At 45.1% G+C, this 25,397-nt stretch overlaps 1 protein-coding gene across 2 annotated transcripts; it reads right to left on the bottom strand.

The window, feature by feature from the left end:
- Window positions 1–907: 907 nt before the first annotated feature.
- mRpL19 (mitochondrial ribosomal protein L19) lies at window positions 908–16,580 on the bottom strand. 2 transcript variants are annotated; one of them, XM_075895574.1, is made up of 6 exons: window positions 16,541–16,580; window positions 13,991–14,105; window positions 11,819–11,943; window positions 8,564–8,698; window positions 5,831–6,018; window positions 908–1,799 (listed from the first exon to the last, which is right to left on the bottom strand). In XM_075895574.1, exons 1-6 carry the CDS (start codon window positions 16,563–16,565, stop codon window positions 1,527–1,529), a joined length of 861 nt encoding a protein of 286 aa, XP_075751689.1. In that variant the 5' UTR covers window positions 16,566–16,580; the 3' UTR covers window positions 908–1,526. The 2 variants fall into 2 exon arrangements, with proteins under 2 accessions (XP_075751689.1, XP_037281288.2); XM_037425391.2 differs by lacking the exon at window positions 16,541–16,580 and adding an exon at window positions 14,269–14,427.
- Between the last annotated feature and the right edge of the window lie 8,817 nt (window positions 16,581–25,397).

The raw sequence follows: 25,397 nt of genomic DNA, 5'->3' as shown, positions 1-25,397 counted from the left end.
AGCTCAACCAACAAAACTTTGCACCCCCCCCCCCATCAGGAACCCTGCATACACCTATGCCTATGAACATATTTGTAAACATACTTTGTACTTCACTGGCCACCGATCAGCACCTAAGTATATCTCATGAATATTAAACTTATTGAACATCTTGATATTAATAATTCATTTGCTGTTCCCAGCTATTACATGACACCTTTTGGAATTAGGTTGCTTTTTATGGGCAGCGCTTATGCAACTGGTGTATAAGAAAATCTCTTTCAGCTTGATGTAGCATGAGGTAAGCACACAATGTATGAGGTATAATTAGTCTAGTGTCCTTGTATTTAGGTACAAAGAATATAAGTAGTGTCCCGGAGTATATGCACCTTTTGGTTGCACCTGCGCATGTCTGCAAAGACACTAGTTTTAGGGAGCCACCTATGATATGAAGGATTGTTTGCAGCTGGCACCAAAAGAACATGCCTAAAAAATGAAAAAAAAAAAAAACACCACTGTAACTAACAAAAAGTGTTGATGAATGGGTAAAGAATGGCAACAATGGCCAGGCACTGCAGCAACAAAGGTTGGCTGGTATTATGTGAATAGGGAAGTAAGCGGAGCTGATTGGTTTAAAAGTTACGTTAACACTACTTCACTCCTCCTTAAACCGGAAAAAACATCTCCACCATGCATACGAGGTGAAGTGGGAATCTGCGAGCAACAATATTTACTTTCCGCAGAAGTTGAGGTAAGTTGCTTTAGCTGGCAGCCCATTGAAGCCCATTGAAGCGTTTAGTAGTCATTCTTGAAAGCCTTTCTACATTCTAAGAGTCAGTGGATCAAGATGTTGGAGCCGACACTCCAGGACCGAGCACTCTTTTTGAAGTGTACCACATTAGCATGCTAAAATAGTGAGCACCAAGTATGAATGGCAGTACCAAACTCTCTATTCATTTATTTCATGTGCTACACTACATCCAAGTACAACTGCATTTATCGGTACAATGTATGGCATAGACCACTTGTCCAAATGTCCTTGGTACAGCCAAGAAGCTCTACATAGCGGAATACCGAGAAAAGCATAACACAAAGACGAAGGTTGATCAGTACAGACGATAGCTGCACAGGTTCAATGCCAGCAATTTTTGAGCGAAAATGAATCATAATGAGACACCGAGCAGGCAGCAATGTTTTGTGATGGAACTCAAGTATATTCAATTAGAGTGAACATGAATTTAATGAAATATTGGACATAACAAAGCGAATAAAATTTTCTCAGCATAAGTACACTGTAATAAATACATATCTATAAGAAATAACGGATATACAGTGAACCTTCGTTTGATGCGACCTTATCAAAAATTACCGTTGACTGTACATCTTGATCCTCTCTATTACACATAATGAAATGCAGTAACAACTTTAAAAGCCAGCGCCTGGAAAAGCTCACAGCGGATGTCATGTGCTCTAACCTACACAAAGACAGAAGATAGATGCGACTGTTGCAATGACAGCTGGCCGGTTTGTTTTCGTCTTCGCATTGATCACGTCTTGGTCTTTTGAAGCAGCTTGCGCCGCCTCTCGCGTCTCTGTGAGTCCTCAACGGACGCGCGGTGCTGTTCCACTTGCTCCCATATGGGCAGCTGGTCTTCCTCGGTGATGACCTGGCGGTACTGCTTCATTAGGTCGTATTTCTCCCACGGCGTCGCTACAGCGGCTGCTTTGTCGTAGAACTTCTGCGGCAGGCCGAGGTCCTGTATGCCTTTGAGGTTCTGTCTTTCCCAGCGCTCCAGCCAGGGTCTCGGCTTCAGCTTTACCTACACGGAGAGGAAAAGAGTGCAAAAATAGCACTTGCATGAGACTGGTGCTATGTTCAGCAGCAGCACATCAGAAACACGAACTTTAAAGAAGATGCTTCTGATGATTTTTTACAAAACCAATCAGGCTGCTCGCATGTGTCCCTCAAATAATTATCAGGCTGATCTAACACCTTTGTGTAATACTTCGTAAAGTGTCAAAGCCAAAAAACATTTAGTAATTTAGGATTAGTTCTTAAAGAGTTGCAACACTGTTTTGTTGCGATGCTATGCAGTTGTAAACGGATGAATGTGCATCACTGACAAATAAATATAAACCAAATTGACTGAATACTTTTTGAATGGCAGTGCCATGTAAGGTTTCTGTACAATAATACATGGAACATCAAGTCCTGGAAAATTGTTTGGTGACTACATCTTTATCATCTTGAAATTAACCTTTTTATTTTTTCAAGTCTATGAGAAAATGACGCATGAAATGAATACTGTATTTACTCGTGTAATGAGCCCACCTTTTTTTTTTTCGGAAAAATTGATGCCAATTTTGGCGGAGGGCTCATTACGCAGGAGAAAAAAGTCATTGGAGCTATAACAGCGAAAATTTCGGGTGACGACTTTGCTTGTTTTGACCCGTGGCAATTTTTTTTTTTAGCCCAAAGCTCTTTTTGTTTCGTCTCATAATGAAAGTCCATGGATCGATGCCGAAGTGTCGTCCAGCCGCTCGGTTCCAATGCTCCAGTGCATGCTGTTAGTAACCAGCCGTGTAGCCAGCGTACCGGCCGAATGCACCCTGTGCAGCAGGTGTCCCAATTAAGTTCACAAAGACAAACCCAACAACGAAAACGCAACGTCAGATGGCGGCGCACAAACGTTGTATTAGACATTGCGGGTGCACAACGGGCCGACATAGGCCCAAGATGACGAACGCACGGCTTGTTCCATGACGCAGCGGGAGCGCTATTTTGGATGCCACGTGCTTTGTTTTTATGCCGCTGTGTTTGCGTGGAGCTATCAGCAAAGAGGTTTCTCCTGCATTTGAAAGATAATGCTTTGCCGTACAAGGCGCGACTTTCAAATTTTTATTGACGTCGTCCGCGCTCGTGCTGCTCGCAACTGTTTCGCATAATTGGATAACTAATATCTTTGGCTTTCATTGCATTATTTTGTCATATAATGGCTTGATTTAACATTGTTTCCATCATTAACGGCACTGGCTATCATACTAAAATAAAATGGACAGATACATTTAAAAAAGCTTTTTTTTTTCCCTTTCTTCAAGGATCAAGCCTCAATGTTGGTGGTGGGTTCATTATGCGAGTGGGTTAACGCAAATTACACTGAAACCAGAAATTAGATAACTAAAATAAAAATGGTAAATTTAGCACACAGAGAAGTGGAGTGAGGAGTTTTCGGTGGAGTGCGGGGCTCCCTGATCAAGACATGAAAAAACAAAAATGCAGAAGGTCGCCAAAGATGAATATGACAAAGGCTGACAAGGATGTAATGGCAACAGCTGCCCTTATCATGGGGGAACGTGCGAGCATAAAAAATGTCTTTTCGAGCTCTAGGCTAGTGCAGAAGGTAAGCTGCTACAACATTACGGAGTTGAAGATGCATGCGTAGACTCTCTTAGAGGCGCCATCACATCAATAACACACAGCACTGTCTGACAGATATCCGAGAATACAATCTGTACAAATAGGCTATGCGATGAGGATTGCAATGTAACTTCAATAAATACGAGTAATAAAAAATGGTCACCAGTCTGTGTTAGCCATTTGAGCATTACTACATCAAAGTGCCACATTTGTGTACCACCGTTGCAATTGTGTCAAGTCACCAGCAATTTTTTACAAAAAACTGAGTGACGACTAGTGGGATTGAGTCAAATACTACAAGTTACTAGATCTCCCGTAGACGTTTCCCCGTGGCCTCGTTTTCTCTCTCCTCCCAGTCTGGAGAGCATTAATTTATGCTCTTCAGGTCTAATAGCTTGCATGATTAGACGAAAGCAGGAGTTCTAATCTTTCATTACCTCTCCTTCAAGGCGGCACACAGGACTGATCCCTCTAAGGACTGAGATAATTACTTGTGTAGCGGTCTGCGAGATTCACGAAAATCTATGCCAGTACCAAAGCTAAAAAAAAGTCTAACTTTTTTCCTTTCATATTTCCGCACGGTCCACGACTTGCATCTATACGTTACTACGGAAAGAAGCAGGGCACTTATCGGCCGATTTTTAGTTTGGAGACCGACGTCTTCGTATTTCGCTGTGTTTGAAATTACACCTATAGCTCCCTTTCAATATACTGTTCTGAAAACCGTATCCTGCACAGTATTTCCTTCATAGATATACCGTCTGTGTCCATTCAAGACAGTAGAATCTCGATGATATGAGCTTGAAGGGAGCATGCAAAATTTTCATAGCTAGAATTCGTATGAACCAAAAACAAGTTAAAGCCTATTATAAAGATGGACAAGACCTTTGTTGGAGTCAACTACTTCTTGCAGAAAAATAAAAAAAAAGTCTACGATGTTCTTTTGAACTTTCCTGCTTCACCGCCTCTCAATAAAATTCCGGGGTTTTCTCACTCATGCTGCTCGTGCTCTCAGGCCCACACACACTTGGCATCAAAGAAAGCAAAAGCGGCAAAACTTGAAAATTTACTCGATTCCGGAAAAATGCGCAACAATGTCGATACGAAAAAACATCAGTCCTGGAGAATTCAGGCGAAAAAACCAGAGCAGCTGCAAAACCACGTCCGCGCCTGTTTAACCACCGCCATCACCACCTTCACCGCTAGTGAATTTATTCCCGAGCATTAATATCTGTACTGAGATCTAGTTATGCACACAAAGCACTGCAAAGAAACATTTTAGATATGTCAAGAGAAACGACACGAGTGGAGGCAGCAACGGCTATGGATTCAACCGGCAGTGCAAAACGAGACACGTTAGGGCATGCCAACTCGCGCTGCTTCACTTTTTTTCTACTTCCGGTGTTCGCAGCGATCACAATTCAAACCAGGCTCTCGATAAATGCGCTTTTTCAAGGCTGTGAGCTTTGTCGTGCTGCGTGGGTAGTTCGCGATTGTGCTGACGCGAGCCGCCGCAGACACGTTTGCCGCTATGTTGAATGCTTGACTGATTGTTTACAATCACGTGGTTTGTGAGCTAGCTAGTGCAGCTGGTGTAGCCAAAGCCGTAGAAGAAAGATAATCCGTTATCCCTTGAGAGAAAAATTGGTCTTGGGCCGATTTTCTCCCATCGGCCTCTCGGCACGGTTTTCCGGTGGCGAAGCGAGGGAAATTTCGGTGAATTTTGCCGCATCCGCTTCCATCGAGGCCAAGTGTGAGAGGGCCTTTCTCCCACAGACAAACAGCGTTGCGCCGGTCGCGTGCAAAGGTCAAACACGCATTCGTATCATCCCCGGTTGCTGGAGAAACCATTCGTATAACACCAAATCGTGGCGTATTTTACGCAATGTACTCCGTCCGAAGCAAGCATGAAATTCATATCATCGCGAAATTTGCATAAGCCATAATGGTATCATCGAGATTCTACTGTACTAGGTAGGCGTAGCGCTCTAGGTTGATTACGTCGTTGGTTGTCGGGATGCTCTGCGCTTCAACAGTTGTAACTTTGCTCTCTTTTTTTACCTCTCAAATGAGTGTCTTGCGTTCCTTTATGCTTTCTTCTGTAAATATAGCGCCACGTGCATATACAGTCAAATACCTTTATAGGAGACATTGATGTAAGAGACAACTGGGTAAAAGAGACACCAGGGTGCCTACATAAAGATAGAGCCTGATAAGAAAGTGCATATGTAGTAACCTGCTTATACGAGACTTCATTTATAAGGCAAGAATTGCTGCCTGCTGCACGTCTTTTATAAAGGGGTTGAACTGTGGTACATTGGTCTTCTTTGCTCCTCCAATTTACCTTCCTACAACCCAGCTTTATAGTCACGGTTCCCGGGTGCGCATTTTATCAGTTGGATAAGTATCGTAGAAGAGCACAAAAAGTCTTACCTTGAGCGTGTTTATCGGCACCGGTGCTCCCTCATTATGAGTCTGGGCCTCCATGTCAAAGGGAAATGTGCTGTACTCAAGCGGGGCGTCTCGCAGGTAGCGAAGGTGTTCATCCAAACGCTTCTCCAGTCGCAACACTTCTATCTTCAGCAGGAGAGGGCTGTACAGGTCGTACATGATTTCGACACCTGCAACAGAGTCCCACAAGTCAACTTTCATGAGGCTGCATGCTCAGTGTTCTTTGTTGCAAAAGAGGAAAAATGACCAGAAGCACATACAATGGTGGGTTCTGGTGTGCTCTTCTGACCAACCCATGATTGCACAAAACAAACGTGCTTACGGAGCACACCAAACACAGTATTGCTTACGACACAGTCAAGTCTTAATTTAACAAATTGGGTTACAACAAAGTGGATATAGCAAAGTGATTGTGCTTCCCTCTGAAACTCCCATATAAACAAGTTTATCCGAAGCTTTGTTTGAACTAAGCAAGTATGTATCGTCTATGGATTGAGAAAAGGAACTTTGTCACTGAAAAATAAAATTTTGTATGCCTTTGTGCGGACCACATCTCATTTCATTATCATTCTTTTTAAGTTTTCGCTAAAGCAGATGCCGACATGGTGACGACCAAAAGAGTGACTGATGGGGACATTTTGCACAGATGCAGTGGAAGTGGAAAACGAGGGCACTGAAAATTAAAATGTTTGTGAGGGAGGCATTATAATGACTGTGGAGGATCTAGATCTACTGAATTTGTGGTTCAGCTTTTTCAGTGCGTATTATGACGGTGGGGATCGTCTGTAGGCAACAGCAGCAGCCTACAAAAAAATTATCAGAAGGCAATAAGACAATAATCTTCCACAAAGTATATTTTATTTTGCGCGGCGGCAGCTATGCTCAAAATTCTTTAGTTGCTTCACCCTTTGCCGAATGACTTGGGTAAAATGAATGAAAAATGCTTATAAAGAAATAATGATTATGGTGAGGTAAATGTGGTTCCCCATCCATCGTAATGATGTTTAACTGTATCACTCGCAAAAGTGTGCACAGAACATTTGCACTAATATAAGGGCAATGGAAACAATCATTGGTTGTCAGAAAACCTGACTTCCAAGTGAAATGTGTCTGCTTCAACACATGCTATAATGCACATTCCAGCGTGCATAAGCCGTGGTGCCTTATAAACTCTAGAATCATACATTCGTATTGAATGTGGCGCACTAGACGAAGAGAGAGAGTCACTACGAGTACAAACAAGGTCCCACTTATGCTCGTGAAGTTAGTCACAGCTGTGATGACTGTACGATAGCCTTCATGCTTCCTAAAATTCCACTCCAGATGCGTCTTCTGTCAAGCCATTGTGGACTTTAAACCGGAAACCGTGACATTGGTTGGAGTGACGATATTAGCACAGATGACAGCACTGTTCATAAAGTGGGGAATCCTAGAGATGTTGAACTGCATGGAATGTCATGGCACAATTCTTTGCAAGTGATTTCAGTGGAGTGCCAGCATTGGGGAAGTGGCTTCGTCGTGATGCCATGAACATTTACGCCTCCATCTCAAACATCTACGAATGTCATTGGCCTGTGCTTTGTGCCTAAGTGAAATACATGCATTGTTAGGTACGGCAAAGAAGGTGCAGACACACAGAGGCATCTCCTTTATGAGGCTGCTTTTGTGTTGGTGGTGGAGTGGGCATTGACTCCGCATTACCTTCTGGCTCGCTAAATGTGCCACATTGTGCATAGAGTAGACAAGCCACCACTCGGTGGCTGGTCTACTTTATGAAGTCTGGTGAGCAGCACAATCAGTACAAACACCAGTGTTTGCAATCATTGTGTCTTGCATCTGCACAGAAGAAGCAAACAGTTACATATCGCTGACTTGTTTTTGCTGATGACTCACATTGTGTTTCCGCTAGAAACCTCGTTAGCTCTTCTTTTTCTACCCAATCCACTACGGGATACTGACACAAAACTTTGCGGCTGAGGTAGCTTGTGGGATCACTCTTGCGAATCTGTGTGCATACTCTATCAAAGCCCAACAGAAAATATAGCTTGGGAAGTTACTTTGAATTTCGAAGTTTGCAGGCTCAGTCCAGTGATACAAGCCACACCTCGTGACACCCACATCATGTAAGGTGACGTGAAAGTCAACCCTAGCTTCCGCGACATCACCACTGTGGCTGGGCTTTTGTTTGGTGGAGCTAGTATGATGACATTGTAGTTGCCATTGCCCCTTTTCCTTGCATGTGCCAGTAGGCTACTGTTTGGCAGATGCTCGGGAGCCCACGCCCACGGTGAACCTGTGCAACCTTCAAGGAAGTCGTTACCACCAGAGGACGGTGACGGCGTTGCACATGTGGAAGATGAAAGAAATGCAAGCGGACTATGCAGGCAGCACGAAAGCGTGTCACAGTTCTGTGTGGTGTTTTACAAACTAGATAGTGTTTGTTGCACTTCGAGGCTTGTCGTTCTCGAAGTTCTCTCAAACCCAAACTGTGGCTAATCGGTAATTAACAGGCTGTAATTAATTACCTGTCACACACTGCAGCAAGCTATGTGCCTTGTGCAATTACTAACAGGCCCCCAGCAACCTATGGCAACAAAAAAAAAAAAAAGCCAAACTAAAATTTCCGTGTGAGTACCCATTCAATAACACACATAAATATGGACAGAGTGGGTGTTACTCAGGTTTGGTACAAGTGGCGCTGGCTCCACACCTCACCTTGGTGTTCGATGACATTTCGCAGCGTAAATTGGTGCCTCATGCCAACACCGTGGCGCATGATGCAGATTCCGACAAAGCGGTTTTGCTTGCCAGGAGCATTGTTGTCCGAGACTGTGACAGCCATGATAGAGCCTGGGTAGCGATCGGGGAAAACCACGAGGCATTGGAGGCACAGTGACACACAATGGTAATGACTGCATGACAACTTTCATCAAATTACACAGTTATGTTAAATATGAATCATACTAGCAAGTTGACATTTACTGTACTGTATGCCAAAGTTTAAATTCAGACTTTTGCGTTAATCAGTTACTAGCAATAAATGTCAGATAATAACAGTGACAGATGTATCACTTGCATACATAAAAAAATCGGCAGAACCCACGTACTATGGGAATGAACATTATGTGAAGCATGCGAATGGGCGAATGGACGGTGATTATGGTGCGATCTTCATTTCTTGAGTGAAAAATTATGAAATGATGCTAAATATATGTACAAATGCTGTACACCCAGAAATATGCTGAACAGTCTCGTATGTTTTATATAACCAGTTGATTACAGGTAACTACGCCAACAGCGACATGGGTGTTACAAACACCAGAAATGGCAATCCGATATGTAGCACTTGTGCTTGTGAGCATGGTAGTGCTGGCTAGTGATACGTAGACCAATTTCCGTGGATGGCGCTTAAGTATAAAACGAATGTTAAGCCAACGTGACACCTGTTTCATAGGGGTACATATATATATATATTGTTTATAAAATTACACAGACAAAACTCGTCATAGTGAACCCTGATGTAACAAATTTTTCAGATTAACAACTTCTTCAAAAATCCCACTCCAAGTGTCCATTGGTTTAATGCAAAAATATTTCACTACTACAAATTTCAGAATACTGAATGTTTCAGAATAACAGACTGAGTTTATCCCCCGTATACCTCCACAAGACTTCAAAATGATGAAAAGAGAATTTAAAAAGTTACACACGGCTGTAAAAATAATGCCCGGCTTCATAGCTGATTGATATGTGGGGTTTAACGTCCCAAAACCACCATATGATTATGAGAGACGCCGTAGTGGAGGGCTCCGGAAATTTCGACCACCTGGGGTTCTTTAACGTGCACCCAAATCTGAGCACACGGGCCTACGACATTTCCGCCTCCATCAAAAATGCAGCCGCCGCAGCCGGGATTCGAACCCGCGACCTGCGGGTCAGTAGCCGAATACCTTAGCCACTAGACCAACGCGGCGGGGCAACCGGCTTCATAGCTGCCACTATCATCATCTTCAAAAAGCCTGAATATTTCTCCATCTACCCACCCTACTGAAATGAGCGATGATCGCCATCATTATTGCCTGGTACTTGTTTTTCGCATCAGGCTTCTTCCCCCCGTTGCGTTTGTTTTCGTCGAGCAGCTTGACCTGCGGACTTGTTACACAGCTGTTTTCTTGCCTTTTGGTTGGTGGTTGAAACTTCAAGATGAGCTCCACACACAAGCAGTATGAATGAAATGCTATGACAGTGGAAAATGCAACGCGAGTGACCTATGGGATGATGTCGAGATGGTTACACGGGCACGCTTCACTAACACTCGAACACTACGCACAGTGCGACGAGGACGACCCATAAGGGCCACGCCATTTGTTGTCATAAGGAAACGGCGACGAGAGTGAAGACGACATTGAAACAGCATGTGCGTAACCAACATGATCAATTCGTATTTGACACCGATTCTTCGCAGTGTGTAAGAAGGGTGCGCAGTATGCTCAAGACTTCGTCTTACAGCAGTCGAGCTGCCCACATCAGGATAGGTTGTGCTCTTCCTCAAATAAACGTGCACTGATTCCGTAATATTTCGTGTTTTGTTTCTTCGTGCTTACTTGAAGTTGAAGTTTATTGAAGGGTAAGCATACATATAAATGAACAGATAAGCGGAGTAAATGGGGAGGTCACAGAGTAAAAACTGTCGAGGGGATATTCTAACACATTGTGAATAAGATGATGCAAAATATGCAGCAGACAATCGGCGTTGTGACAAAGTCCTAAATACAATGTGTAGCATGAACAAAATGAATAAAAACACTTTACTCAACTTTCAAAAATACGAAAATAAACAAGTCTACAATAATTAGAAGAGCAGAACTGAACCATACATAAAACTACGTTTTCGTTAGAGGTGGTGTACATCTACAATTACACTATAGGAGTAGCGACACTGTTATTACACATATAGCGTACAATTCATCAAAGCAGTGCAAAACAAGCAGAAAGTAAAAAAAAATGAACCAATTTCAATTTACTAATTGCGCCTATATCTAACATGTTCTAGTTAGTTAACTTCAGCATAACACGGTCGCAAATGCATACACAGCATAGGTAGACGATTTATGTGTTCAAATTTTTAAAATACTTTCACTACAATGATTTTTCCAAATAACGAATGATTTTTAGTGGTCGTTTGAATTTTGTCCTATCAAAATTTCACTGTATCCAGCACTGCAATCATAAATGATACTTCAACATCACACCTGCAAAAGGTCTTTTTTCAAAGCAATTTTGAGAGCTGGCGTGGCTCTGTGGTAGAATACTTGATTGCCATGCCAAATGCCCGGGTTTGATTCCTGCTGCGACCTTAATATTTATCCTTCAAATTCGTTGAGGCAACGCTTCCGATGTCGGTTTTTCTTAAATCTCTGTTCTCCTGTCCCGCGGTAGATATAAACTCTGAAACATCCGAGGGGCATACCTGCATACCATGAGTATGTGCCACACAACTCGAGGAAAGGGTTTGACGATGTACGCAAGACGATTTTCACATTATCCATGTCATGACCAGCCACACATACTCATCAGACATACCCTCTTACCCTCCCATTCTAATTTTGGTATCACAAGTTTAGGGGGCCCTCAAAAGAGCACCCAGGCGTAAGGGCTGGATAGATAGATAGGAACGGTCAAAGTGCCTGCAGTCCACTAAAAAGTGCTTTGCATTTTCAAAACTTTGTATGAATTTCAGGGAAGAGTTGATTATGTTAACGCAAAGCTAAGTTTGAAAAAAAGCCTTGCAAATACATTTTCTTGAGTCCCCTTGGCAGTAGTGGGCCAGTTAGAAAACTCGTACAAATGACTTAAACAGATCTTCTGTTGGAAAATTTTGTGATAATGTAATGCAACCAACCAATATATAGCCAATGTTGATGCACAGACAAAACAAATAACAAAACAAACAAGAAAAAGACGTCTTACCCACGTAGAATTCCGGAATCTCGATGACTGATCGCCGGTTGAGCATGTCCTTTCTCTCCAGCTTTTCTCTAATTGCATTTCGCAAGCTGAAGTCTGTATCTGGAAGGAACTCCGGGTAGATAAACCTGGTTGAAGGAGGCAAGGATAATATAAAAATGCCAGTTTCAACCCGCATGACTCTAATTCAACTCCTAATCTTTGAATCTTATGACATGTGCCTTTAAAATAGGTGGCAGGTGTGCTCTGGACATTGCCCCCATGCAACACCTCTTTTTACATGTCGCACGTGACACCTATGACCCTTCGAGATTGCACAGCTCAGCACTTCCTCTATTTTTACAATGTCAGCCATTCACCACCTTCTCCTCTAGCCCGTTCCTGCTCTCGCCCATCGCCTAGCCTTCGCGTGTGCTTTGCAGCTATGGGCAACAGAACCCACCATGCAACACCTCAAGGCAGAAATCATATCAATGAATTTTTCGTTCAGTTGTGTCCATATTCGTGGGGTGGCGTCTTGCATTCCTCGCGTTCACAATGTTGGTTTTTTCGCTGGCTCTGTAAAAGATATCGATATTTTGAGATAGCATGTCGCCGTTTGTGGCTCTATGAGGGCAACCAAAGTGGAAGTGCCACTGCAGTGCTACCGCATGCGCCGACTTTAAGGGCGCTGTGATGCGACGGTGGCATTGCTTCAAGACACAAAGAAGGAGCACGAAGGAACAAATCTGACAGGCGTATGATGTTTGAAAGGAAAACACGTCTATCGTATCTCTGGGAAAAAGCGCTCGGACGCAAGCAGCGCTGCCCATCACGTAGTGTCGCATCACCACCACTGCCTGAACTAAGGCGGACCAATGACTCCCATTGAGAAGTGCGAGTTCACACTGGAATTGAAAGAAATAAAAAGGGTGTTGCACTGACGGTGCACAGTGTCATGCCACTTATACTTTTTATTGCACCGATACACCAAAAAGCCTGTACCCCTTCTACACATGAGTTACAACCAACGGACATTATGAATTTGATTCCGAACAACCTCTTACGTTTAAGTTTAGGCTGTTACCATTTAGCTCGTACGCCGGCTGCCCTGACACTGGAGCGTCTGCCATGCCTGAAGCACCCCGCAAATCATTTCTAGGTACTTTTCACTAGTACTAAGGAGCCCAGTTCTTTGAGTTCTTTCTTGAGATACCAAAGATAAGGCTTCCATTGAAGGCGGCTAGCACTCACACTAGCTTTAAGTGATCTGTTTTGCTTCCCTCTGCACATTTCAGTGCCACCAACACGCCCCACTTGTCATGTAAACCACACAGCTATGAGAATGTGTACTTCACAGCCCTTTCCCCTGCATGAACAAATAAACTCGTGTCTTTTTCAATGGAGGAAGCAAAAAAGATATTATAATTATGATGACTACAAATAAAAAGAACCTTCATATTTTTACAAATCGAGCACTATGCACAGGAGGTAAACATGGTGGCAAGGAAACGTTTGTTACTAATATGGTCACTGGTAGTCACAGCATAGGATGGGCTATGCTATCATGTTAATACGGAACTTTTGTGTTTTACGTAGCCTGCTAGGCTGCGTTTTTCAACAACCTTTTTGTGCACAATCATAATTTCTAATTTCTAAGGCAAAAAAAAAAAAGACGTACTAAAGAGTACTTAGGATCACTTTCTCCCTTTTGAGGGTTTTGTGATGTTACACGTTCTATTAGTTACATTATTACGGCCTCGAAATGCGTAGGTGCACTCGACAAGGTTCTACCATGCAACTGGACTTTCAAAAAATGAGTGATCCTTAGACTGAAACGCGACTTTGTAGTTTTTTTTTACGTCCCTTGGTATAACGTGTTGTCTGATGTCACCTTTTTAAATTCAGCAGACTCGGTAAGAGCGTCGCAGTAGGGCCTCGTTAACTTTGTGTCGTAATCAGCAGCCAGTTACCACAGCCTACTTTGAAAAAATATAACCACAGCATCTGTTTAGCGTTGACGCAGTGGCAATGCCTAGTGTAACACTGAGCTTTCACAGCATGAAGAAGAAAAACTGCAGAAAACAAGAGCACACTTCCGCGGCAGCCTGTTCGCGGGCCTTCAAATCATGAGTAGCGCCGGTTATATAAACCTTTTGCACTATCCCCGCTAGAAAAATGAGCAGAATCACTTGCCTGTAGTCGACAAGTTTATCAGGTAACTTTGAACGATTCTTCTTGTCGATGACGACATTCTCCGCTTGGGCGTCGGATGGCTGAGGTGATTGCACAGCGAGAAACCTGCAACATGCTGTGAAACCATTCGACAAAACATCCATTAGCAGTAAGCGTTTACCGCACCAGCAATGAGCTGGGTATAGCTTCACGCCACAGATTCATGCAAGTGGACCCTATTAAACAAAATTCCACTCAGTAAAGCCCGTTAATTAGCTGTGTTAAATGCAATCACGTACGTTTTTGAAGGTATACACGCCTGCATAAACTCGTGAGCACCCTGCACGCTGCCATGTTTGCTGGTGCCTCTAAAATGAGGTACGAAATGAAAAAAAAAAAGAGCATACAATTGTACATACAACAGTCAACGCCTTTTGCGTGCACTATTTTGCTATATTGAGTTATTTTTGCTGAAATATTTGCACACATTATCATGGCATACATTGTTCAAGCGTGATCATTTTTTTTTTTAAGTGACGCGTTGATTTGGCTGGCGAAACCGAAACCGTGGGTGTTTCGAAACAGCCTGGGGCATAATTTGGTGCGTACCGCAGCATTGTTTTTACTAATAATTTGCAGCAATGACACATTTTATGGCTTCAATAGTTTGATTTGCCATTTGGCAAGGTCACGGTTGTCAATATTTCAAGAAAAGATTGTTTATTTTTTCTGTGTAGGCGCGTCTTACCGGGAAAGATAGCCCTTTCGGGATTATTTCTTGGGAGCACTGATCTTCACGTGTCTAGCCATACGCTAGTGACTAGCTACGCTAGGCATGCAAACTTTTGTGCGACAGCTACTTTCACGTCACGAACAGTGCGGGGCTGCATCATGGTAAGTTCACACATCTTATAACCAAACAGGTGATGTCAATTCAACCACAGATATCATTTAACTCACTCTTTCGTAGAAGAGAAGGAAATAAGTAAAGAAATGAATGAGCGATTTGATGCATTTTAACGATCTGGCGTTGCATGGTTTTGTCCCGAGCGAATGCGTTGAGCAGCGGCCGAGTCGCCACTCTTCTCATATTACTCCGCGCCCTCGAGCCTTCGAGTTATATGGACAGTCAGACTGCCCAGGCGGCGCTGCGATAAACGCCGCCACCAGTGCCACCATCGCCGCGCCGGCCATAAATGGGTAGTTCTCATGTGATTCTTAAACTAAAAGAAAATAAAAGTGAGCCGCGTAACTGTCTCTCAGGGGGAGGACACCTCAACAGTAGCTCACGAGGGATGGGGTTAAGGAGGAATTAAAAGAATAGGATTAAAAGGTATAGACATAGAAGAGGGGGGGGGGAGGTGAGAGCGTGGCGCAGGTAGAGCGACATCCAGAAGTAAGGAGAAGATAGGAAAGATGGACACGGTTACAGAAGTCCGAGAATGGGGCACCACACAGCGAGAGTAGAGTTAGGATCTCTAAGCGAGATGCTCTTGTCGGCGTCAGGAGATGGCGTAGGGCGAGCCAGTCGGCCAGAGCTGCGCTGTCGTCGGAGATCGTGGGGGCACAACTGGTCGGCACGAAATCCAGTGAGCGAGTCTTAAATATAGGTAGCGCGCAGAAAGTCGTCCGCAAGCGAACGTGCATGGGCTCTCCTCTTTCATTGGTCTTGGGTCGCGGTTTCTTAAAAATCAAGGACCTGGCAAGCTTCTTTTTTTCAATCTAACCTCGCTTCATAAAAGTAGGAAACTCATCAAAACGAAATGAGGGCTCAATGCGAAAGACGTTTCATTTATTTAGGCGTGCTGCAACTGGCAATTTAAATGCAAGCAAACATCACATGAAAACGAGTTCGAGGCAAGCACTCCGACGTGCGTTCTGTAATGCCTAAAAGCGTTAAACTTGGGCATACACATGATGCGAAAGTGATGAAGTGCATACGAACCATCTATGCGATCAGTGGTACGAAGCTAGTTTTATCCGCATGAATGGCCCTGGTGGTTTTCGCTTTGCAGCTCTATCAATCGCTCGCTTCCTGAGCGTTGAACTGTTTTATTACGCATGCTAGAATTTTCTGTTGGCGGTTGTCATCCGTTTCTATATATACTTCAAATGGAGATACATGCGTGCCCACTTTCTCAGTGTTCAACGAAAGGCAGAACCGGCCGATGCCTCCCAGATAACTCCGGTAATCGCGAAAACCAACAGTAAAAAAAAAAACGATTATGGTCGCGATCATTTTGCGACTAACCTGTATATGACGCACGTATTGGCATTTTCTAGTTAAAGCCGGGACTTAGTGCCTTCAAAGCCCTACGTGCGTGATGCTGTGTGGTGGCGACAACTTCATGCTGCAGAGTATCGGTGGTCGCGACGTGTGCGATGTTTATCGCGAGCGTCCCCTCTCTACCGTTGCACGTCGCGCACCGTGGTCAGAGGGTATCGACGTTTCATAATCAAAGTTACTACGGTTCTCCGTCAAGTCTACTCAAAACAACAATAGGAGACCTACATTATCGCACTTACTCGAGCGAATGGCTGTGGAGAACGTGAGTACGTAATAACGCTTACCCAACACGTTCGCAACGACCCGCATTTAGCACTCTCGCCATTCTGCTTTGCGAAAGCTGCGGAAATCAGTGAAACCGAAGTCATTTACGTCCGTGGCAATTCACAACGCAACAGTAGTACAGTGGCTAGAAGGAGAAGTGTGATTACCGCCAAGCGGCGTCTATGGGAAGGGATGACGCCGCTTAGCTATGCATCCGCTAGGTGGCGCTCGCTGTCGCGTACACGTATTGGTGGCAGAAAATTAGAGAGAAAGGACAAAAATAAATATTGGAAAAATAAAATATGGACAGTGTGCCGTAAATGGCAGAGAACTTAAGCTGAAAATTTACCTTTTTTTCCATTAAGATAGAATTTATCGAAGTAGAGGCATTAGGCCAACATAAAAAGAAAAAAAAGGTTTTTTTTTTTTTTTTTTGTCAAGCCTGGTGGCATACTTGTCACCACCCCGTTATAAAGGGGACGCTCATAGCATCCATCCATCCACGTCAAGCTCGCGTGCATTTGTCCGGTCAGGAATGATCAGTTGAGCTTCGACGTGCCCGTAAAGTGCTTAATACGAGTGAAACTCTTTGTCGACACGGTTAGCTGCCTTCGCAGCGCTTTGTAAGCATCCTAGAGGAGTTTCCACTTGGATGTGGGGCAATTCGCTGCCCAGGCTTGTAAAATGTGCCGGCGACAAAGCCACTGTTTTGTTCCCGGCTGCGTGACTGGCTACAAATCCTGCAAGCAAAAACTTTCACTGTTCGGCGTGCCTAAAGAAGAGGAGCTGTTTCTGAAGTGGCAGCGGTACATACCCAGAGCTGACAAGCCGCTGGAGAAAAATGCAGCAGTATGTGAATTGCATTTTGATCCGCAGTTTGTGTCGCGGCATTTCGAGCATGTAATACAAGGTGAATTGGTGCGCATTGATCGGACCAGGCTGGTTCTCCTGCCAAACGCTGTACCGACTATATTTCCCAATTTGCCCAAATACCTCTCGAAGCCAGTTCCGAAGAAAAGAAGTGCACGGGAGAAGCCAGCATCACAGCCCTCGTCGCCCAAAAGAAGACGTCGCATGGACGGAACGTGTTGCCCAAATTCTGAAGTTGTTGAAGCTGAAGAAGTCTGTGCTACTGTTGATGCTCCAGCTGCACATGTTCTAGAAGTCCTGAATGTGCCACTTCCGACCAACCAGTGGGCGAAGCACGTGTTCAGCGAGAATCCCCTTCACGTGGCCTACAGCGTGTGTTTACCTGGAAAAGACATGAGCCTGCTTCATGCGCTGAAAATGGTGGTGTTTAGATGCATCGAAAGTGTGATAAAACATGAAGTGTTTGTGCGGGGTGTCGAGGTCGCGCTTGATGTGCCAAGAGATCCAGCATCTATTTTGCAAGAAGTCGACAGCCTGCGTGCTTGCACTGGAGCAGGACTGAGTGCGGAGTTTCCGCTAGCGTGCTCCAACGCAAATTCGAAGCAATGGAATGATACTCTGTACCACATTAGGTGTAAAGGTGTATCAAGCCAGAGTGAGAAATGGTGCGTGTCGTGCAAGTATCTGAGGAGACTCCTAATTAACCAAAGGTGCCGAGCGAAGCAAACGAAGAAGACTAGAAGAAATACCTCATCAAAGCTGAGAGTGAAGACTCAGGCAGTGCGACGCCTTAGAACCAAGGTGAAGTCGCTAGAGCAAGTGATCTCCCAAATGAAGGAAGAAAATGAGGCAATTGAAGAAACCACCCTCCTGAAGAAAATTGGTCAGCTTCCACCTAAGCAGAAGGCTGCCATTATTCAGTGTTTTGAGGCTGCGACACGAAAATCTCCAAAGGGGATGCGGTATAACCCTGAATGGCTCCTTGAATGCATCATTATGCGCATAAAGAGCCCACGGCTCTATGAGCATATACGTAGAGAAAAAATCTTGGCGCTACCAAGTCGCAGCTGCCTCAAAAAGTACATGAAGCAGTACGAGAGCACGTTTGGTTTTAATCGCAATGTGCTTTCAGGAATTGCCAAAAAAACTGAAAAAATGACTGAATTTGAGTGTCACGGTGGACTCATCATCGATGAGATGAAGTTGGCTGAGAATTTTGCTGTGAAAGGTGGCTCGGGTAAAATTGACGGCTTCGTCGACCTGGGTACTTTCACTCCTGAGCCCGAAAAAACAGTTGCATGCGACCACGGTTTGGTGATCCTTTTCCAGCCACTTTCAGGGTCGTGGCACCAGATTCTTGGTGTATTTGCATCCCGGGGAAATGTGAAGGCACCACTGCTTTCGAAGATCATTCTAGAAGCCACTCTTCTTGCCGAGAATGCTGGCCTCAGGGTGGACTACGTAACTTGTGACGGAGCGTCATGGAATCGTGCGATGTGGCGGCAGTTCGGCATTTCTGGGTCTGCAACTGCAATTAAGCCGTCTGCGGCTCACCCAGTTGGAGATAACAGGCGTCTATTTTTTTTCTCAGACTTCCCGCACCTAGTGAAGTGCATCCGGAATGGCTTCATAAAGACAGGATATAAGACGCCGCGTGGTCATGTAGATGTGACGCCAATTAAAATAGCCCATGAACTAGACAAATGTGCAACTACGCTCAAGGTGATGCCCAAAATCATAGATGTGCATGTACACCCAAACAATTTTGAAAAAATGAAGGTTAACCTTGCTTTCCATCTTTTCAGCCTAGAAGTTCTCCGGGGCCTTTTTTTCTACAAACGTCAGATTGTAAAGCAGTGTTCCTACAGTGACCAGACAGAGAAGTTTGTTGATTTCATGCACAAATTAATCGACGTGATGACGTCAAGAGTGCCATCAGGTGCCCTGAAACCCAATTCAAAGGAAGCACAGCTGTTGAATGACACCTTAGAGTACATAAACAAGTGGGAAGCATGCACAGAACCATCCAAGGGAGGTTTTCTTTCACCTGGCACAGCAGAAGGGCTGCGTGTAAGCTTGAAGGCTACGTTGGAGCTACTGGAATACCTGGCAAAGCAGGTAGGCTTCAAGTACCTCTTGACATCCCGTCTCAGCCAAGACCCGCTGGAGAAGCTTTTTGGGGTAATAAGGCAGTTCTCGGGGTGCAACGATCACCCGACGTCAGCACAGTTCCTAACAACTGTGAACTGCCTCGCTTTCTATAACTTGGTGAAACCTCCCGACTCCGGAGACACAGCAGGCGGCACACTCGTATCATTGGTCGGACCAAATGAGGTAGCGAGTAATGTGGACAATTTAATAGATGCCGGCAAATTGGAAGATGCATCAAGTGTACTTGATGCATCTTCAGAAGTGACGGACCACATCTATCCGCAGCAGACCAGTGATGCAAGGTTGGTCTACTACTTGGCTGGATATGTCGCTAGGCGCAAGGTCCTGACAACAAAGTGCCAAGATTGCTTCCAGTTACTGCGGACATCAGCGGAGCAAGCAGACAAGGGTATATCATCTTTTACATCATTCTGTGATCGAGGCGGGCTGCTCTACCCTTCAAGAGAACTGTTTTCGTTTATTGAAGCCTTGGAGGACACCTTCACATTATGGTTTAGTTGGAATAAGCTTCACAAGGACAGCCTCTCAGAAATGGTGCATCACTTGCTAAATGTGCCGCAAGTAGGTTGTGAGACACACAAGAAGGATTTGACCAGCAACCTAGTCAAGTTCTTTATCATGACAAGACTTTATTTTTACACTAAGTCACTTAACAAGGAGAGGACGTCAACAAGAGAAAAGAGGAAGCACTTGAAGCTTCGACGAACGACGTGAGAGGAGGCCAGAAGAGACAGAACAGTCTGAGTTTTTTTATCGCTTTTTTCTAATAATTCCTTATTTGGAACACGAGTTGAGCTAATAAACATTTGGCGAATGTTTAATGTTGGCGTTGTTTCACCATATTAATTGTGGCAAAAATAAAGGCTCACGTCAAGATGGATAGTAGGCTGGTTAATTTGCATTCATATTTAAAAACGCTTTAGGGAGCAAACATGTTATAATGAAATTGCAAAGAAATAGTAAGGAACTCAAGAACTTGTTCTTGGGCGAGTTGGTGCCTGAGTTTGCTAAACATGTATGCTCCTCTGTCTTTTTTTTCGTGTTTTTAGCTTTGCGCCAAAATTAACAAGTTTGGCAAGTAGTAAGAAGGTAACTTTTGCAGTGTCGCTATACATGTTAGTCGCAGTGCATGCCATAAAGAAAAGGACACGGGAGTCTGGAGGTTTGTGTTACACTGGGTGCACAAAAAAAAAAAAAGAGGGGAAAGACAAAATTGTTTAGGCAATCAGCGACTTCTTTTACCCAACGACTCAACTACAAATGCGTTAGTTACTTGTGGAAAGTGCCAGCGCAAGTAAAAACTAATGATGCTAACGCAAAATTCATAAAAACCCACGGCTACCACGGCTACGCCAGCAGCGCGCCGACGTGAAAGCGGGTGCGAGCGCCACCTAGGCCGTGAATCACCGCGGCGCACGCAGGCGACGGCTCCCTGATCACACTTCTCCTTCTAGCCACTGTAACAGTAACGCACACTGGGGTCTTTTCTCGCAGAGCGCGGAGGTGTTGCGTCTGCTCTTGTTTTCACCGTCGTTCAGGCGAGTGAACCGGCAAGCCCGTCACGGCGGTTCGGTGACGCGTCCGACTAGCGGAAAGAAAGTCCTAGATCTTCTTTTGAGTATTAAATGCGCAAATACATCTAATATTTCGCTCAATAGTTGTTTCGTGCGCTGTAGTTGCACCTGAATGCGCAGCAAACAGTGCAAAGGAGTCGGGTTTTGCACTACTCAAAACTGCGTCGACAGGGGGCGCTGCGTGTCCGCAAAACTCCAGTTTGACGTCTTTGTCCCGGGTAAAGTGAGCTAGAATAGGGTAGTGGGCTTGCTGGGGTCCCCTGCTTGACGCCGGGTATGTCACACGTGTGGTGGCGCTACCAGCGACTTTTATGTACGCAGATGATATAGTGCTAATGGCCAACAACAAGGAAGATTTGCAGAGATTGATGGACATCTGCGGTAATGAGGGAGATAGGTTAGATTTTAGATTCGGTAAGGAAAAATCAGCAGTCATGATTTTCAATGACAACGAAGGTAGTGAGCTTAGGATACAGGACGTCACGCTAGAGATAACAGATAAATACAAATATTTGGGCGTATGGATAAGCAATGGGACCGAGTACCTGAGGGAACACGAAATATACGTGACGACTAAAGGTAACAGGAATGCAGCAGTGATGAAAAATAGGGCACTGTGGAATTACAATAGGTATGATGTTGTGAGAGGAATATGGAAAGGGGTCATGGTTCGTGGGCTGACGTTCGGCAATGCGGTCTTGTGCATGAGATCAGAAGTTCAAGCAAGATTAGAAATTAAGCAACGTGGATTAGGTAGGCTTGCTTTAGGAGCTCACGGGAATACACCAAATCAGGGAGTACAAGGTGATATGGGATGGACATCATTTGAGGGGAGGGAAGCTAGCAGTAAAATAAAATTTGAGAAGCGATTGAGAGAAATGAAGGAGGAGCGTTGGGCTAGGAAGGTTTTCAGCTACTTGTACATGAAGAATGTCGATACAAAATGGAGGAAGCGAACCAGGATTGGATTGGATTGGATAAACTTTTATTTGGTCCTCCAAAACACAGATCACTGTGTTGCGGGCAGCTCCCACGTGGGGACTGAGATGCCAAGCTCCTCAGCCGCCTCGCGGGCTTGGTGGACAGCCCAGAGCTGATCTGCCAAGGACGAGCTGCGGATTGCCGCCTCCCATCTGGCAGAGGTGATGTGCGATAAATGAGCGAATTTGGTGCACTGCCAGAGCATGTGTTCTAATGAAGCTATTTCCCCACAATGTGGACAAAGATTACTTGGGTATAGGTCAGGGTACATGATGTGTAACATTTTCAAAGTAGGGTACATCCGCGTTTGCAAAAGCCTTAATGTAAGTGCTTGGGGCCGGGTTAGATTTTTGTGAGGTGGAGGGAAAATCCTTCTAGACAGGTAGAAATGTTTAGTGAGCTCGTTATATGTTGTAAGAATTTCCCGGTTATCCCCTTCACCGGTAGAACGCATCCCCGGGGAGGCGCGGTTGGAGAGTTCTCGCGCCGCCTCGTGTGCTGCTTCGTTGAGATTGGGAGGGGAATCGTTGATTTGTCCAAGGTGAGCTGGGAACCAACTCAGAAGATGATGTGTTATGCTCTTGCCTTGCAGTATTTTCAGCGTTTGTTCACAGACCGTCCCCTTGGCGAACGCCCGTAGTGCTGCCATGGAATCACTGTAGACGACTTCAATGTTATCCATCTTGAGTGCTAAGGCGATGGCCACTTGTTCCGCAATGATTGGGTCTTTCGTCCTGACCGTCGCTGAGTTGACGACATGGCCAGCCCCATCGACTACCACTGCCACAAACGCTTTCCCATTGGCGTAGGAAGCCGCGTCAACAAATACGACCCCTCGTTCCTCGTTTGAGACTTGACGAAGTATAGTCCTGGCCCTCGCTACTCTTCTTCCGACGTTGTGTTCTGGATGCATGTTTCTCGGTATAGGAGATACCGTGATAGTCTCCCTGATGTTGTCAGGGATATCGTTGTAATTGCGTCTGATTGCTATTGGGTGTTGGCCCAGCTCCTGCAGGATCATTCTCCCCGACCTTGTAGTAGATAACCTTGCAAACTGTGCTCTCTCTTGGGCTTCTGCTATTTCTTCGAGCGTGTTGTGTATGCCAAGCTCAAGCAGACGCTCGGTGCTGGTATGTATGGGTAGGCCCAAGACCTTCTTGATAACTTTCCTGAGGAGCACATTCAGTGTCTCGTACTCTGCTCTTGACCAGTTGTGCATTGCTGCCTCGTATGTGAAGTGACTTAGAACAAACGCATGCATCAACCTGATGAGGTTGTCTTCCTTGATCCCATTTCTTTTGTTGGCCACTCTGCGTATGAGGTGCACCGCACTGTCTGTTTTCCGAGTTAACTTGGCTATAGATTTGCTGTTGGCGCCGGTAGACTCTATCAGCATTCCCAGGACTTTGATGGAGTCGACCCTCTGGATGGCATCCCCTTGATTTGTACGGAGATGGATGTCTATCTGGTTTAACGGCTTCCATCCCCTGGGCTTCGGTCCCCGGCGTGCAGTCCGATAAAGCAAAAGTTCTGACTTACTCGAGGAGCACTTGAGCCCGGAAGGGCGAAGGTAGTCTTCTACGGTGTCAATCGCCTCTTGCAGAGCGCTCTCAATCTGCCCCTCGCTTCCACCTGTGCACCAGATGGTAATGTCATCTGCGTAGATGCTGTGCTTCAATCCTTCAATGCTCGATAATTTCTTTGACAGTCCAATCATGGCAATGTTGAACAGCATTGGTGAAATCACTGCCCCTTGTGGCGTGCCCCTTGCTTCTAGTTCGATTGCTGCGGTCTCGATATCTGCAATCTTCATCACGGCTTTCCGATCTGTAAGAAAGGACCATACGTAGTCATAGAAGGCTTTCCCTAGACCAAGCTTGGAAATAGCTTCGAGTATGAATGAGGGGTGGATGTTGTCAAACGCTTTTTCTATATCTAGGCACAGAATGGCTCTTACGTCTCTAGTTCTGTTGTCGATGACCTGGTGTTTGATAAGCTTCAATGCATCTTGTGTGGATAGCCCTGCCCTGAATCCAACCATATTGTGTGCATGTATGTCGTTATCTTCCAAGTACTTGTTTATCCTGTGCAGTATGGCATGTTCTGCAACCTTGCCGATACATGATGTCAAGGATATTGGCCTCATGTTGTCCAAGTTAGGGGGCTTTCCTGGCTTAGGAATAAGGATCGTGCTGGCCAGCTTCCACTGCTCTGGCACCCTGCCTTCTTTCCATGCTGAATTGATCATATCCCTCAGGGTTTCAATTGAATCGTCATCAAGGTTACGCAGGGCCTTGTTTGATATACCGTCCGGGCCAGGGGCCGACCTGCCGTTGAGATCATGCAAGGCTCTTCTGATCTCCTCGATGTTAAAGTCGCCCTCAAGACCTGGATTTGGCGTGCCCTGGTACTGTCTACTTGGTGGTGCCAATCCTCTTTTGATTGGGAGGTACTTATGCACGAGCTGCTGGACAACTTGCTGTTCTGTAGTGCGCCCTATCTCTTTATGCATAATTCGAGCGATAACATGCTTTTGATTTGTTTTGGTGGTGTTTTCGTTGAGGAGATGCTTTAACATATTCCATGTCTTGCCATTGCACATCTGACCATCGACGGAGTTGCAGATTTCGTCCCATTGCTGCCTCGATAGTGCGCGACAATGTTCCTCGACTGATCTGTTTACCTCAGCTATCTTCTTCCTCAGTCTTCGGTTCAGGCGCTGACCCTTCCAACGGTTCAGTAGTGCCTGCTTTGCCTCAAGAAGATGAGCGAGCCGGCTATCCATTCTTTCAACCGGAAAATCTGTGGTAATGGTGGAGGAGACGGATTTGATGTCATCTTTAATCTGTTTGACCCACTGCTCCAAGCCTTGTCTGTGGCCATCTTGTTCCCTTTCCATCCTTATCTTCCTGAACTTATCCCAGTCTGTGAAGTGAAATTCTCTCTGCTTTTTACGCTCCACGGAGAAGGTAGTGGCAAGAATGCAGTGGTCACTCCCTAGGTCTACAGCAAGGTTCATCCACTGGGCCTTCTTGATGTTCCTTACAAATGTAAGGTCCGGGGTGGAATCCCTGCAGCAAGATGTACCAAGCCTTGTTGGTAGGCTGGGGTCTGTGATTAGGGTGAGATCAAGTTCACTGGCACTTTGCCAAAGTCGATTTCCTTTCCCAGTGTTGTACTTGTAGCCCCATGTATGATGAGGGTCGTTGAAATCACCTGCTATGACGAGTGGACATTCCCCGGCGATATTAACAGCTTTCTTTAGAACCGTCTTGAACCC

The sequence above is a fragment of the Rhipicephalus microplus genome, chromosome 5 (assembly GCF_043290135.1).
Source record: "Rhipicephalus microplus isolate Deutch F79 chromosome 5, USDA_Rmic, whole genome shotgun sequence".
NCBI lineage: Eukaryota > Metazoa > Arthropoda > Arachnida > Ixodida > Ixodidae > Rhipicephalus > Rhipicephalus microplus.
Note: the sequence above shows the minus strand (reverse complement) of the source record. Positions and strands in the feature narration are given on the sequence as shown.

What these genes read in the sequence shown, in the direction of transcription:
- mRpL19 (XM_037425391.2), bottom strand. Translation starts at nt 14,386, where the DNA reads ATGTACAATTGTATGCTCTTTTTTTTTTTCATTTCGTACCTCATTTTA. An exon ending in GCGTGTATACCTTCAAAAAC is followed by an intron (nt 14,106 to 14,268) that starts GTACGTGATTGC and finishes ATGGTTTCACAG; the next exon opens with CATGTTGCAGGTTTCTCGCT. An exon ending in GATAAACTTGTCGACTACAG is followed by an intron (nt 11,944 to 13,990) that starts GCAAGTGATTCT and finishes TCCTTCAACCAG; the next exon opens with GTTTATCTACCCGGAGTTCC.